Source organism: Mesoplodon bidens, assembly GCF_964165515.1.
Source record: "Mesoplodon bidens genome assembly, chromosome: 16".
Lineage (NCBI taxonomy): Eukaryota > Metazoa > Chordata > Mammalia > Artiodactyla > Ziphiidae > Mesoplodon > Mesoplodon bidens.
The window spans coordinates 3,270,709-3,287,471 of NC_138173.1; the positions used below are offsets into that span (position 1 = coordinate 3,270,709).

Here is a 16,763-nt window from a genome sequence, read left to right on the forward strand (position 1 = left end):
CCACGTCACATCAATACTCAATAAAAATTCCTGAACTAAATGAAGAACAGCCAACAAATCTGACCCAGTGCTTCTAATGCTAGTTTAGAAGCGACACGCACAATTTCAAGGGTGTGGGATGTGTCTTCTGCACTGTGGTATCCTCAGCAGCTAGCTCAATGGCACGTATAATAAATACTCTTTGGGAGAATGATAAAGTACATAAACTTAGCTACCATCCCAAATTTAAAAGGTGCACAAGGAAGACTGAGGCAAATGATATATATACAAAGCATAAAAATGTGTATTTGTCACGTCTTCATGTGTCAAATCTATTTTATCACAGAATGAGGCATTGTACAGAAGTAAATCTTACAGAAAAGTATATGTCATTGAAAATAAATTTCTTACTAATTTTGGCTGTTTGCTAGAAATCTTCTAAAATGCAATACAGACTTTCCTTTATGTACCTAGGAAAGTTCTTCTGATTTCAAGTCAACTGTCACCCTCTAAGCATCCTGCGAGTCGGTGCCGAAGTGGAGGTGTCCCCAGGGCTCCATGCGCTGACTGCTCTTCAGGTGGGAGGACGAGACAAAGCAGAGGAGACAGGTGAGGGGCCTTTCGGTTCTTTCAGGTTTCTAACCCTGTGAACAGACTGCCTATCCCGCAAGATAAAGTTAAGGACAGAGAAGAGAGACTGCTGTTCAGGCCCTGCCTTGAGTAATTTTTGTAGGAAAAAGTACCTTTCACCAAAATGGAAACACAGGAGGTATAAGCCACTTGAGCTGCTCTGTCTTGTGTGGGCGAGGGTAAGCAAGGGCAACTTGAGCTGGAGACAGGCTGAACTTGGGAATCTCGTGCACACTGAAGAAGAGGCGTGCAGTAAGCACTGCATAATCAAGTATCCAGCTTGTTGGCCAGCTTGGAGGATGCGGAGTGTCCAGAGCTCAGCAGACAGACCTGGTGCTGGAAACCTGGGAATCCTCTGCCTGTGGAGGTGACCTGAAGACAGAAGGAAGAGCCACCCTTCACCATAGGCTGAAGCCAAAGAAGCTTCCACAAAAGGACAGAGGAAGTGTATGTAAAGGCAACGCAAAGAGCAGCAGAATCCAGGGGAAGATTCTTTGCAGGCCAAAGGTGAGGGAGGCCGGACGGGCTGAGGCTGCAGGAGCTGCCCGCACAGACCACGTGAAGGCAGGTTCCAGGAGCAGCCCCGCGACACAGGTGAGCCTCTGACGGGGTGCTCAGTCTGGCACCCAGCTCAGCCTAGGGGAGACTGCCGGGGAGAGATGCGGCCGTGGGCGCCAGCTCCGGAGGGAGTCACCGGGAGACGGAGGTTCACGAGTTATTTTACACAGAGACACAAATTCGGAAAGGGTGAGGAGTGTTCTGGAGTACACAGTCAGCACACGGTATCTGTGGTCGTTTATGTTCTGTAAAGTCCAGAAAACACAAAGCAAATGCTACACCACGGCTACTAGGGAAATACGCACACACACACGTACATACGTACCTCACAGAGATAAATAACGTTCAGTCCTAAAGACTCACCCTGGTGGAGTCTACTTTCTCTATTTTGCAAAAGAAGCGAAGAGGTTCAGGAGAAAGGGGCCCAGCAGCCAAGCTGCTCGCACTGCACTGCGACTCGATCCTCTGGCCGCCGCTCTGAGACGCTGAAACCAGGAGCAGAACCGTCCCTCGACCCAGGCCAGCTGGGGCCAGGCCCACAGAGCAGCTCCCACCACCACCCCCCGCCGGCGCCCGCACACGCACACCAATGACAGATACTGACGTCAGGGTTACAGACGCACTTCAGCAAGTTGGCAAATTCGCAAATAACGGTTCAACTGGTTTTGGTGCATGGATGATCCAGGCTGGGGAGCGTTAAGCCTGAAGGTAAAAACTCAGGATGCAAAGTGACCCACCTCAGACTTTTCACAGCACTAAGGGAAGTGCCTTTCAACCTCGAAGAGCATGAAGAAATATAACCAGAAGAAATTACTATGAAAACTTGGTAAGACTTCTACAGCTTGCACTGTTCCCTCAAACTGTATTTTTATTACTATTAGCTGCCCTGTAATAATCAGCAGTAACACCCATAAACACAGAATCATCTGGGGACTTCCACAGGAGCATCAATGAAGGAGACGGCTGTCAGTAATGACTTCCGCTCCACAACCAGAAGTGAGGGAAAACCCCAAGAAACACAGTAATGGTAGCAACTCAATGCAGGGCATATGGGCAGAAAAAAGATGCACGGAAGCCCAACCAGGACTAAGAAGTAACGGTGTAAACAGCAAGGAGCTTAACTGATCTCAGAAAACGGTAGTAGCCTAAACGCAAGGGTTCTTTTCAAAACAGATTTGCTCAGGGCCCAAAATAAAGCCCATACCAAGAACAGTCTTCGTAATTCTTAAAAAGAAAAAAATAATAATAATCTCCTCAAAAAGAAGAAGTAGGGTAGAAATATAGAGGGAAAACTGAGGTTTGGCTTGATGCAGAGAAGAAGAGAAGAGAATCTACCTTGGAGAGAACCCTGGAAAGCTGCAGAATGGGTTTTGTCTCACCAAAGATGGGGGAGACGAGGCAGAGTGCTGCTCTGGGTCCCCCTCGTTCTCAGGCCTGAAGCGAGCCACGGGGTTTTCTCAAAGGGGTACTTAAAGAGATATGAGACGATTATTTGAAAATCATATTTCTGATCAAGGGCTTGTACCTACAATATATAAAGAACACTTACAACTCAATAATAAGTACACCAACAACTTAATTTTAAAATGGAGAAAAGATCTGAATAGACATTTCACCAAAGAAAACAGAGGAATAACCGAAAAGCACAGGAAGAGATACTCCACATCATTAGGCACCAGGGAAGTGCAAGTTAAAACCACAAGATACCACTTTATACCCACTAAGATGGTTATTAAAGAAAAAAAAAAAAAACCCATCAGTGCAGCTATGGAGAAACTAGAACCTTGTGTATTGTTGGTGGGAATATAAAATGGCGCAGCCACTCCAGAAAACAGTTAGGCAAGTTCTTAAAAAGTTAAACATAAACTCACCATACAGCCCAGCAATTTCACTCCTAGGAATCCACCCAAGAGAAATGTAACTGGATGTCTCCACCAAGATTTGTACATGAATGTTCACATCAGCATCATTCAAAATCAGCATTAACTGGTGAAAGGACAAACAAAATGTGGTATACCCACACAATGGAGTATTACTCAGCCACCAAAAGGAATGGAGCACTGATACACGCTACAGCACAGATGAACCCTGAAAATGTAACGCTAAAGGAAAGAAACCATACACAAAAGATCACAGGCTGCATGATTCCATTGACATGAAAGGTACAGAAAAGGCGAATCTATAGAGACAGAAAGTAGGTAAGTGGCTGCCAGGGGCTGCGGTAGGGGATCTTTATGGGTGATGGAAGTGCTCTCAAACTGGATTATGGTCATGTTTGTACAACTCTGCTAACAGACTAAAACTCCCTGACTTGTACAGTTAAAATGGGTGAACTTTATGGTGCGTAAATTAGAACCTCATCCAAGTGAGGAAGAGGGCTAAAATGAGAGAGAAAACATGAATGTCTGAGGTCAAAGGCAATGTCAGTGTAGCTGAATCAGCAAGCACCACTTAATGTCCTGTGGTAAAGAGAAAGAAAGAGTACAGAGGCCAAACATGACGGCCACACGCAGCTTGACCAGCCCCCTTGGAGGTGAAGGCATTTAGGTCCATTGGCGGTGCTTTTCCCATTAAACACGCAAGCCTGCCCACTGTGTGACCTGTAGGAACTAACGCTGCAGAGCTGAGGCAGTGGCGTACCGAGTGCTGGGTGGTTCTGCCGGTCTCTCCACAGTCACGCCTACTAACTCAGGACCTAGGCAAGAGACTGAGAGAATCATTAAGCCCGATATTACAGGTTTTATAAGAAACACTTAAGTTTTATATTATGGGTTACATAAGGAGTGAATCCCTAAGCAAAAAGGATCAGAATGGAGACGAACCATTCCCACCTGAATCAGAAAGATGATCAGAATAATTTGCCTTCATGGTTCTGATATTTAATGAGGACATGAGAGGCCTCTTTTCCGGCATCCTATTCAATGGTCTTCCCTGGGCAGAAGACAGAACTGAAAGGAGGATCAATTAAGGACTAGATTCTGTGTGAAAATCCTTTGCTCCAGGAAGACTCCTAAGGACAAGAGAGTGGAACAAGAATTATTCTTCAATTGGGAACGAAACAAGTTGTCCAAAATGAGGCATGATTTAGAACCTGGAGTAACCCATTTTCTCAGTGCGGGGCAAAACTAAACTCCATTTATGAGTAACTGCTCCAAATGTGGTGGAATCACGAGACATTTCCTGCAGCCAGGATCACCCTAACTTCTCTCACTGAACAAGAGCTCTCAGGACTGCAGCCCATCCTCTCCAGGCGGAGATCCCTCAAGGGGCCTCCTCCTCAGACGCCCTGCCCTCCCGGCCCGGACCACACGGAGCGTGTCCTCGGGCGAGGAATGCTGCCCACAGGGAGGACGCGCCGCCCCATCTTGTGGCCGGAGAGCAGGGCTGAGGGCCAGCGTGCTAGAGCAGCGCAGTAAGGAGACCGCTTCTGTTGCTACGGCCACTGGGAGGCACTGGGGCCAAGCCCGATGCAGGGCTCTCAGATTATTACAGGCAACACGGAAGCAGCCCCCTGTGCAGCTGGTTCTAAGTGATTTTTATGGATGTATCCCCCTCCTTGACCTTAATTAAATGCTCGAGAAACACAAACCAAAAAAGGGGAGCAGGAGAAAAAAAGATTAGCTTCTTCAGAAGCTGGAGAGATCCAAGATGTATTAACTGTAGTAAGTTTTACAGTTTTACAGACTCCGCTCTCTCTGCCTTTCCTTCTTCTAAATATATTTATTTTACCCTTCTCATCAAATGAATATTTACCAGCAAAAGGAGAGGTATTATATCTTGGTCTTGACGGCAGGACCACACACAGACAAATGCTGGAATACTGTCCAGTCAGTGCGGTCACACATGTTGACTGAAGACTCGCGACCCCCTGGAGCCTGCTAACAGGAGGAAGCGTCATCACTGTGGGTCACGCAAACCAGGGTCTGTTTCCCCACAATGCCCGCGGATATACAGGAGAAAGCATTCAGATATGATGAAGTCTGCAGTCGGCCTACAAATGCATCTGGCCCCAGTCATCTAATTTCTTGGTGACAAGTACTAAGGAATGGAGTTTCGGAGGGTGACCCCACTGCTGGTAAGGCTGCTAGTTAGGACCCCTGCTCTCCCCCCACCAGGCCTTTGGCTAAACTGCCCTCCCTCAGCAGAAGCCAGCTGACCGGCTAGAAGAGTGAAAGGCAGAACAGGTGCTTGAACGCGGAGTGAGGCTGGACTTGAGTCTTAAGCAGCCACAGTTGCTCAAGAAAGGCACTGGCAAAAAAAAACAAAAAAAAACAAAAAAAAAGAAAGGCACTGGCTCAAGGAAGGCAGCTCCCACTTTGGAAAAGCAGCTCTCCCTGCTCCCCCTCCACTAAGTTCCTTTGATTTGGAGACCGTCTCAAACCCTAGAGATTCCTTTTTCAAAGAGGCTCTAATGATACAAGTGCTAGGTTTCTGGGATTCCCAACCTGATGAAAAATTGCTATCTCAGGATCAGGAGAGCACCAAATTTAAATGTAAGCTGCTAAATTTCTTTCTTGGCAGAAATTAATAATGTTACCGTTTTTGACCAGTTATTATGTATCAGGAACTGACTCAGCTGTGGGATGAAAGGGCTCTTTAATTTTTTTTTTAAGTGAAATGATTGCAGGTTCCATGACTAGGAGAGCAAGTACGGAGCTAAGTCAGTGTTTAGGAGGGGGAACTTCAGGCCTGAAGTCGTACAATGTGAACACATAATTTACCGGGCAGACTGGGACACTTTGGGAAAGAAAAGGACATCGTCAATACTGATGCTAGGATAACCGGGAAAAACCAGGACTGCCTCAGCGCACCAGGACACAAGATCGCCCTCCTAGAGTACAGCCATTTCTCTACTTAAAATCCTTCCATGATCCCCATCACTGTAGTCTGTAAACCAGTCTCATCCCTGTAACGCGGACACACACCCCAACCACAGCACACAGCACACGGGATGAGAACCGTGCATCTTCCTCTGTCTCTCCACTCCCACCAGTCTGCAAACTCAAGGGCAGGAGTCCATGTTATAAGCCTGACACTCTACCTTAATGCTTGTCACACAGCAGTTCTCAGTAAATACTAAGTGGCTCAGTGACACTCATGATTGTTCATCCTCCATCCAACATCACAATGTCTTAGAGCAGACTCTCCTGTGTGCATGCTTTGTCCACCCGCCTTCTCAATCCCCCAGCTGTCATTTCCTAGCTACGTGACTCTAGGCAAGTTACTGAACCTCTGTGCCTCGGTTTACTCACCAACATACGCAGGAATCATGACAATACATACGTCACAGGGTTATTGGGAGCATTAAATGAGTTACTGTATGTCAAGTGCTTTCAGCAATGCCTAGCCCTCGTAGTAAGCACCCAGTAAGCTTCTTGAAGGCAGAGACATTTGTCCCTTTTGATCACTGCTGTATACTCGCTCCAGAAATAAGGCCTGGCAGAGAGACACTCAACGAGATGGCTGAAACTTAACGACACACACACTTCTCTCCCGGGTCCTGTGCTTTGCCCCACAGTGCCACACCCTCCATACCCCACAGACTCCTGCACCCTAACAAGAGCACAGCACCATCCCCTTCACTATGGGGCACTGACTGATAGCCATCAAACTCTCGATGCCAGCTGTCAGGATGCCAGCTGTCAGGACACTTTACCTGAAGTAGATTACATGATACTCCTGAGTTTCCCACCTTCCAACTGTTCAATTCTAAGTACAGACAATGGCTGGGGGTTCAAAAACAGTTCCAAGAACTTTTTAAGTCTAGGACTGAACGCAAAGCTAACTATCAGGGTCAGGGTTGAAAATAAGGAAAGATTACTACTATGACCTTGTGTTTCCACACTTAAGGAAGGTAACTACTTTTAGAATATACATTCAAACATATATTGTACACAAAGTTACAAACCCTATAAATCATAAACAGTAATACAAACTCAGCTTACTTTTTAAAATAGAATTTTACAAAAATTAAATTACCTAAAATTAAGCCCACCATTGTACTTAAATATCCGGTTCCACTTCCCAGGTTAAGAAAAGACAATCCTGGTTGAAGTTTCAACGCTTCCATAACTTCTGAATAAATGCAAGGTGCTGACAAGTGTATGTTGCCATGCTTCCAGGCTAAGTCTTTGTAAGCATTGTCTCGGTAGCCTTCCAAATAGTAATCTCCGCGATCAATCGCTCTGAAGGCTTGCTCCACTCTTTCAGTGCGGATATACTGAGCTTCTTTTAAGTTATCAATTAAGTCATCATTATCTTCCCCAGCACTCACAGCTCCTCCCATGATAGTATTCAAATCAAACCATAAATTTTAAAATGTAATAAAATTAGCAGAAATGGCTTCCAATAAGGTAGTGTGGTTTGTTTTCCTTTAATATTGCACTTGATTTCCAAAAATAAATTAATCCTGAAAGGGAAGAATAAAAATAAACAGGTTTAAATGAATGCTCAAAAGGAAAGTTATTCCAGCTTATTAAATATATAATAGTCATTATAACTAACTAGCATTTCTCAAGGACATATTCTGTTCCAGGCACAGAGTTAAGCTCTTTAAATATACTGTTTTATTTATTCTTATAACCACCACAAAAGGCAGCTTAAGTTTGATCTCATCTGTACAGACAGGAAAGCTGGGACACAGAACTAAGTTAAATCACCTCATACTGTGAGGCCCAGTATGACAGCCACAGTCACACATGGCTACCTAGACCTAAATTAATTAAAATTAAATACAATTAAAAATTCAGTCACACCGGCCACACTCCCAGTGTTGAAGAGCCCCACGTGGCCAGTGGCTGCCATGGTGGACAGTGCTGCTCTGGAAGGGGACGCTGCTGGGGCGTGGCCCCCGGCCTTCCAGACTCCAGAGACCACGCTCCTCCATCACTGAGCCATGTGGCCTTCTTGAGAGTGTGGAAAGCCTAGGTAAATATACACGAATTACTGGATTTAAAGTTCCTAAACTTAAACATCCACTATCAATTCCTAAATGCACCACATAAATTCAAAATGTTAACATAAAGAAGAATAGATTACCTAAATACGGAATACAAAATGGAACTACAACATGTTTAAAATGTGTGTATATAAATAAATACATATACATATATGTAAATATACATATTACAATTGTGTTTGGTAAACCCTGTCATGATAAATGAGACCACAAATTTTGTTAACAACTTTAATAGTTTAAGCGTTAGAACATACGTTATACACACGTAGGTACAATGAACTTCTTTAACAAGTCAAACTCAGCATCTTTGAATGGAAACGTAAGTGCAACTTGATAAAATAAGAATTTCAATAGTACTATTCAATACACAATTTAAGCTTTATTCAATGCACTAATAAGCAAATTCATGTATCAATTAATTTCTGAATTGATAAATCAGGCGAGAGGGAAAGTAAGAAACGAAAACACCCATATGGCCAAAAACCAGAGTTCTGACAGCCCACTCGGTCCGCTCCGGACTGGAGAGAGGACGAGCAGCCGGACCGCGCGGCCGCGCCCCCAGGGCCTGCCCCACTGCCGGGCCCTTCTCTCCTCCTCTCCAAGCAGGGGAAGCACTGCAGACTCGCGCCGCGCCCCTATCTGGCGCGCTCAAGCTCACGCACACAAACGCTGGCTCCGACGTCCCCACCCGCTCTCCTTGGAAAGGGCCAGGGTCCGCAGCGCCGTCCTCCCCGCGAGCTGAGCGCCCTGCAGCCGCCACGCAACGAAGGCGGACGGGGACACACCCTTTCCAGCTCAAGCACCGCGCGCCGCGCGGGGTGCAATTCCAGCATTTAAAGGTGGTGGGATTTGGGGCTGCGCCGTGAGGCTTGCGGGGTCTTCGAAGCCCACCGTTGGCCCGCCAGGGACTTGCCCATTTAGAGGTGTTTTTGACAGCATGGCCTCTAGGCACAGGTTAGCTTTCTCACCGGGTCCTCAAAGTCTTCCCGAGACGACAGAAAAGCTGGCGACGCTGGGCGGCAGCAGCTGCCGTCAGCCCCCCGGGCAGCACTTGCTGAGGATCTGACGAGAGCGACTCTGACTACACAGAGGCATTTTACAGACGGCTCTACCGAAACGCCATCATCTACTAGCCTGAAAAATTATTTCCCTTCTCCTCTGTTTTATGGCTGAAGAGTGACCTGACCCTTCTCGGGTCCTTCTGAACTCTACCCAAAATCATCAGAGCAAAACGCACACGTGGACCTCACCACACGGCAGCTCACACTCTCAGTGAGAAAGGCAAGGGGAAGACCCAAGCACGCAGGGACTAGCACCATTTGCTGCCATCTGTGTACCACCTCACCAACGCCACCGTAAGCCTGGGAAGAAGGCCCTGGCACGCCCACTGTCAAGTGAGAAACCGTCCGTAAAGGGGTGGGGAGCTCCAGCTCACGTGACACAAGGCTGCTGAAGGAGCCCACGGAGCCCAGAGGGAACTGGCTCTCGGGATCAAGGAAGCTTTCTTAAGGGCATGGACTGTGCAACACAGTAAAGGGAGTTAGGGAATTACAGGCTGAGGAAACAGCTCAGCCTAAGTCAAGAGAGCAGGGAAAGTACACGGAGCTGGGTAGACTTCATCCTGTAGGCCAGTGATTTCTTTTGAGAGTTTGATCACAAACTCTCCTCTACTAAAAAAAATGAACAAATTAGAAGTGGTGCATACAATTTCAGAAGGCTCCTGAGCTCCTAGAGACCCAGGAGTCCACGCTAGTTTAGGAACATCTACTACAGGCAGCAGAGTCAGTCAGGTATTAACAAGGGAAATTACTTTTCCATTTTAGAAAGTGCAGTGCATCTGTGTTTCAGATCTACTGCAACAGACCAGGCACTCAGAAGGCTGGAAAATACATCACCTTGTCAACAGGGTGTAGCGCCCAACTGCGAAATCAGATTTCCCAGACTCCTTTCTCTCTGGTCTGGTAGGAAAGAAACAGATCTGAACAGAAAGCTGAAAGGGTATGCAGGAGGGAGGAAGTCAGGAAAGGCTTCCTGGAATAGGAGGTACAACCTGCTGCAGTGCATGTTTCTTCAACACAAATGAGTTCACACGTTCAGCATACACGGTAATGACGTGGAGATAATGAAGGTGTGGTCGTTTTACAATACATGCTCGTGTTCTGAAGTGACAGGAAGGCACAAGCTTCCACACACTAAAGGCATACCATAGCAGTTCATAAAGACTTCAAGCAAAAAGCTTAGAATAGAGTACCTTCCTATGTAAGACAATTCGATGATGGTACAGCGTCTTCAAGGGATCTGGGGGACTGTGGATGCAGATGTTAAAATGCTAAGACGTTTTCCCCGAATTAAAACAACAGACTAATGAAGGCTAAACCCAGGTTCCGATTTTTTAATTTTAATAAAAATGACATCTATATGCAAATAGAATGATAATCCATAAGCAAATGGTCTTCCAGGGCCTCAATGTCAAAGGAGGACGATGAACCCTAGGGGTTAAGGCTGCGAAGGCCTGACTGACCGTGATGCCAGCTGCAAACCCCAGGAGAGGTTTAGCTGTCCCAGAAATTTTATTAGGATTGGTACTGTTTCTGCTGGTAAGCTGGTTGCACAGGCTTTGAGTGGCACGCCCCAACGCTATTTTTCCCACAAGCCCTGCTGTTTTGCAAAACATTAGGTGTTTTCAGATGTTATAGTAGAAAGACCCAGTACTTGACCTCTCAGACCCTTGAAAAGATCCTAGGAGACCTCAAGGACCCCAGAGCACATGTGGCATGCAGCTGGCATAAACAACTACAAACTCACATGAACAGAGCACAGCAATTGCACAAGGTGTTAGGGGGCACCCAGCCCAGACACAGTGGGGGCAGGGGAGGGGATGGAAGGACCGCAAGAGTTGCCTAAAGAAGGCCTGCGCAGCAGAGAGCAGAAAGCAGGAAAGGCATTTCGGGATGTAGAAGGGACAGGGGCATTACACCCGCTCAAACACTGCAAACAGCACCGCAGAGGTGAGCCTGGAGACAGAAAGCAGTGCTCCTGAGGCCAGAGGGACCAAGGGGCCTGGCAAACTCGCAGGCCACAGCACATGGAGCCTGGACCTCCTCCTGCAGACGGGGCAAGCCAGGGAAGGATTTCAGACAATGAGAAGCGCACTGAATGACTCAAACAGGATGTGAAGGGAAAACCAAAACCATAAAAGAAAGGGACTGTTAGAACTGGAATACATTATTTCGTCTGTGGAAGGCAATATTTACATAGTCATAACAGAAAACATGATTGCTGATTTAATTTGAATAGTCATTTACCCACACTGGGAGGATGAGAGGGAGGTAAAGGGGGTATGGGAGTTAACCCTTCACCTGTAGCAGGACGTAAAAGCTATCTTTTTAAGTTCCCTCTGGAGTGTTGAGCCTCCTGGCGGGGGGGACAGGTGAAGCCAGGAACTGCTATGCTTTGTCTCCAAGGCTCGAAGTATCACTTAACTTTCTAAACTGTGTATTTGCATTATTTGAACAAAACTGACAAGGTAAAAATGAAGACAGCTATATATATTTATTTAGACCAGATGAAGTACAATAAAGACACATGGAGAATAGTTTCCTAAGGAATAAAAATACATTTAACAAATAAAATAAGTCTACAGCAGAAAAACCACAGAACAAAAGAGATCATAATATAATAATTTACACTACAGAGCTTGAAAGATGTCATTTTATCATATACAATGTTCTGAAAAACTGAGTGAAAAATGAGTCACATAGTACATATAAATTATATGTATAATTATAAATTACATTTTATAATATTCACTGATTTGATTATAAAAGTAGTATATGCATTTGCAGAAAACCTGAAAACCAAGTAAAATAAATAAAAATTATTGATAAGCCTAACCTTTGAAGAGTCACTGTTATTATTTACTTTCTAAGCATCAATATTCTTATTTTTTTAACACAATGTTGGTATTATACTGTATATATTATTTCAGACTTTCACTTAATATGTCTTAAGCATTTATTCATGCCATCAAAAATTCTTCCAAAATCCAGGGGGGCGTGATATTCCATCAGACAGATGCACCAAGTAACCAATCCCGACTACTGGACCATGAGATTTTAAATTGATTAAAATCAATGTACATATGAGGAGTTTGCAAGTTAAATCTGTAGTGAATATTTTGATAATTCAACAATCATCTCCTAACTTGAAATACAGTTCATTTTTTATGAGTAAGGCAAACAATAATAATCTCCTAACTTGAAATACAGTTCATTTTTTATGAGTAAAGCAAACAGTATTTAAAAAGCCATTACAGCATTAGGTCATGGAATGTGTTTGCCAGTTGTTAATTCTGAGATAATTCCATCTCGATCATGGAAAAGTGCCAAACACAAGTCAAGAGACCAAGGTCTAGCCTTGATCCCATTGATAACTTTGCTGTATGGCTCTGGGCAACCCTCCAGAACATCACTTCCTCACCTGTGAAATGAAGAGGCTAATTCTCTGATTCCTAAGGTTCCCAAGGGCTCTGATTTCTCTGCTACTTTGGCATCAGTTAAACCTGCATTGAATACAACTGAGTTTTAGTTATCTAGGAATGAGTGTCTGTGCCTCAGCATTTCTGTTACTTCAATCACAATTTTTTCTGCCCCACTCCTGCCATTTTCTGTAACATAGAAGAAAAAAAAAATTTAGGGGTGTTCAAGTCCTGCATAAACAATAAAAGCAAAATAAGGATTCTGAGAGAAAGAAGAAAGGGTAAAGGTAGAAAAGGACAAAGTGTCAGAATAAAGGACTGAACAGCTCAAGCAGTTATGTCCCAGAAGGAAGCTGTGAACAGCTTTGTGAACAAGCTAAGAACAGTTTTCACTCCTGAGGGTGGAGGAGCAAAGCGCACATTCACATAAGCTCACCTGACCTGATTTCCAAGTGCTCCAAAAGCTGCTTGCCATGCTTTCAAAATTAGGTCTGTGACTTTAATGTACCTGGCTGTGGGACAGAACTACTGGCAGCCACATTCAACATCATGGTGTCTTTCAGGCAGCTCAGGGATGTTTATGGAAGGTTAAAGCCAAGTCAAAGGAGGCAGGAAGCAAGCCGGTGGCAGACAGACGCCACGGGGCGGGAAGAGAACAGGCGGAAGGCTGACCCCTCCCCTGCCTTCCTGGCACGGGTGGCCAGCAGTCACTCCCTGTGCTCCTGTCCCCGCAGAGGTGGGGACGCAGCCCACCCAGCTTTCGGGGAAGGAGACTGGTGACCCCAACAAAGGAGAACACACTACAGGAGGGCACGAACATAGGCTCCTTCCTCAAGCCCTCAAGGATCTTGCCATGGGAGTCATGGACCAAGACCGCTCTGAGTACAGAGAGAACCGCACGGGAACCTTTCTCAATGACAGACAGACATGAGGAAACATAGAGACTTATGAAAGGACGAAAACGAAAAAATAGGGTGAGCCAAGGTTCGCTACTCCATGCCAAAAGCTGCTGAGAACATCTGATTAACTCCACATCCAAAGATAATGCAAAGCTTGCCCTTGTTTCAGTACTAATAACACACACATGCAATTCCCTATGCACCTCTACCTACCAGGCACTGGAGTCTTTCTTCAGCATCCCTACGAAGAAGCACTAACCTTATCTTACTGATGAGAACAAAGTTCAAAGACCACGAGACAAGCTCACAGCTGGCAGGGGTGAGCCACAACGCAAATGCGGTCTGTCAAGCCATGGACCCCCCCTGAAACACAACAGCTGGCCCAGAGGCTCCTGACCTCTCACTCAGAAGAGCCATTCATTCTCTTAGCTGAAAAGATGTTCAGTTCAGATCTCCTTCCTTCTCCTCAACCTCTCACAGTTCCCTTTTTCCCCTCCCTTTTGTACTCTTGGTTCCAAAGACAGAAGAATGGATTAGAAGAGAGGTCCCCAACCTTTTGGCCACCAGGGACCAGTTTTGTGGAAGACAATTTTTCCACGGATGGGGGCGGGGGCGCGAGCGGTGGGCAGCGGCAGGCAAAGGCTGGCTCGGTCACCCGCCTCTCATCTCCTGCTGCGCGGCCCGGCTCCGAACGGGTCTGCGGCCCGGGAGCTGGGGACCCCTGGATTCGAGGGAAATGAAGCATCGGATGTCATTTACTGACTGTACAGCCTCGGGTAAACTGTTTAACCTGTGATCTTCAGTTTCCCTATCAATATAATGGGAAAAATAATAATCACATCATCAATTTGTGAAGAGTAAAGAGTGCGTTACATATAAAGCTCCTAATAATACACAAATCCAGTAAATACTTCACTTTCTTTCACTTCTATGACACAGTGCACATTCCAAACTTTCATTTTTCAATCCAGAAGACCAAAGAGGGAACACAAAGAAGGACCAGTTCTGGAATCTGGCACAGTTATCACCTAGCGAGTGGCCTGTGTGAGACACGATTCTAGAGGGAGAGTGTGAACCCTGCAGCTGCAGCGCCAGGAAGAAAGGCAAACTGATAAGCCACTGTCTCCTCACCAGCCCTTCAGTTCACTACCACAGACAGTCTGAAGAAACGAAAGAAAATCTGTTCAAGCGTCCACACTAGACACTCGATGACATTCGGCAAGTGCTAAGAGGCCTAGATGCACAGATGCGGACTTCTCAGTTACCTTCTCAACCCCACGACTCCAGAGCTGCTCCCGCTGCCTTGCCCCACAGCGCCCCTCATTCTTCTAATTCTCCCCTCCTCCCCACCTGGGACAGTGGACAACTGCATGAACTCACAGATGGACAGAGAAGCAGTAGGTGGTGGCTCGCTGAAGAGGTCAAGGTACAGGACATGAGGGGATAAAGAAATACACATTTTTTTAAAAGAAGAGATATGAAGCAACTCAATCTGAAATTTTTTTATTTTGAAAATTACAGAACTTCATATAGCTCCAGAAGTCTCTCCTCTCCTCTTACTCAAAGATCTGAATCTACGGCCTTGTCAAACCTCTACCACTGCCGCGCAAGCACGTGGTCACTGGGCACAGCCCTAATCGTAGACCACAAACACCCTCACTATACACGTGTCTGTGACCTAACAAAACCAATCCTCGGGGAATAAACTCATCAGGTTTGAGGATATTTACTTAACATCTTTCAATTTTTCAAGAAGTATTAAGAAGTGCTATACTACAATCCTTAACACTTAAAAACAATCCTCATAGGAGCCACAGCCTGCAAGTTGTTTACCTCCTCTAACTCGGGAAAAGTCTGAACCAGAACACTGAAATGGCAGCTGTGCTGTCCGCTTTCAGTCCGTTAAGTGACCATGTTCTTAGGATACAGTGAGATGGGTGGGGAAACATGAGAGAAAAGCATACGCATTTTCAGCTCCTCTTGGGTCATGCTTTCAAAGTGGGGCTTATTGGAAAAATTATGAATTCACACAGGACAATATTCAAATAAAAATAAAAGAATACTCCAAAGCAAAACTACATGGCTTGGAAACTACTCATCAGTTCAGATGATTTGTATCTGTTCCCTTCCTCTAATTTGTTCCAATATTTCGTTATAAAATAAACCAGAAGATGAGCTCACGCCAAAGATGTTCTTTCTATGTATTAACGTACTGTGTAATGCAAAGACTGGCCTTGTCACACAGTATGATTTTGAGCAAGTGGTTATCTTTTCTGGTTTTGGTTTTTTCAACTGGAACACAGTCATTACATCAAATTATTTTGATGGCGCCTTTAAAAACTTTCAAAAAGTCTAAGTAAATGCTTTAGTAAGCAAAGATAAAGAATGTAAGTAGGTTAACTACAGTTTTCCAGTATTATAAAATGGCTTTTTTTTAACATCTTTATTGGAGTATAATTGCTCTACAATGGTGTGTTAGTTTCTGCTGTATAACAAAGTGAATTAGCTATACGTATACATATATCCCCATATCTCCTCCCTCTTGCGTCTCTCTCCCACCCTCCCTATCCCACCCCTCTAGGTGGTCACAAAGCACCGAGCTGATCTCCCTGTGCTATACGGCTGCTTCCCATTAGCTATCTATTTTACGTTTGGTAGTGTATACATGTCCATGCCTCTCTCTCACTTTGTCACAGCTTACCCTTCCCCTTCCCCATATCCTCAAGTCCATTCTCTAGTAGGTCTGTGTCTTTATTTCCATCTTGCCCCTAGGTTCTTCATGACCTTTTTTTTTTTCTTCCTTAGATTCCATATATATGTGTTAACATACGGTATTTGTTTTTCTCTTTCTGACTTACTTCACTCCGTATGACAGACTCTAGGTCCATCCACCTCACTACAAATAACTCAATTTCATTTCATTTTTATGGCTGAGTAATATTCCATTGTATATATGTGCCACATCTTCTTTATCCATTCATCTATCAATGGACACTTCCATGTGCTGGCTATTGTAAATAGAGCTGCAATGAACATCGTGGTACATGACTCTTTGAATTATGGTTTTCTCAGGGTATATGCCCGGTAGTGGAATTGCTGGGTCGTATGGTAGTTCTATAAAATGGCATCTTTCTGAAGTCCATGATGGTCACTTTATCTACAGACAGACACTAGTAAAAGCTGCATAAAACAAAAACACCTTGTTATATTTCAGTACCAACTCACATAATAGCATAATTACCTTAGGGTATTTCAGGACAGG

General features: G+C 45.0%; 1 protein-coding gene across 21 annotated transcripts in view; it reads right to left on the reverse strand.

Moving 5' to 3' along the window:
• PCMTD1 (protein-L-isoaspartate (D-aspartate) O-methyltransferase domain containing 1) overlaps positions 1 to 16,763 on the reverse strand; it is a 61,695-nt gene that overhangs the window by 27,649 nt on the left and 17,283 nt on the right. For 8 of the 21 annotated variants that reach the window (XM_081214236.1, XM_081214237.1, XM_081214246.1 and 5 more), the window contains 3 exons: positions 16,360 to 16,681; positions 12,605 to 12,686; positions 7,147 to 7,576 (listed from right to left, as the gene is read on the reverse strand). The exons of 3 other annotated variants lie outside the window; for them this stretch is intronic. In XM_081214236.1, the coding sequence (XP_081070362.1) occupies positions 7,147 to 7,453 (307 nt within the window). In that variant the 5' untranslated portion in view covers positions 7,454 to 7,576; positions 12,605 to 12,686; positions 16,360 to 16,681. Of the gene's footprint in view, positions 1 to 722; positions 876 to 7,146; positions 7,577 to 12,604; positions 12,687 to 16,359; positions 16,682 to 16,763 lie in introns of those variants that run through there. 10 more of the 21 variants (XM_081214252.1, XM_081214241.1, XM_081214240.1 and 7 more) reach the window with 4 other exon arrangements.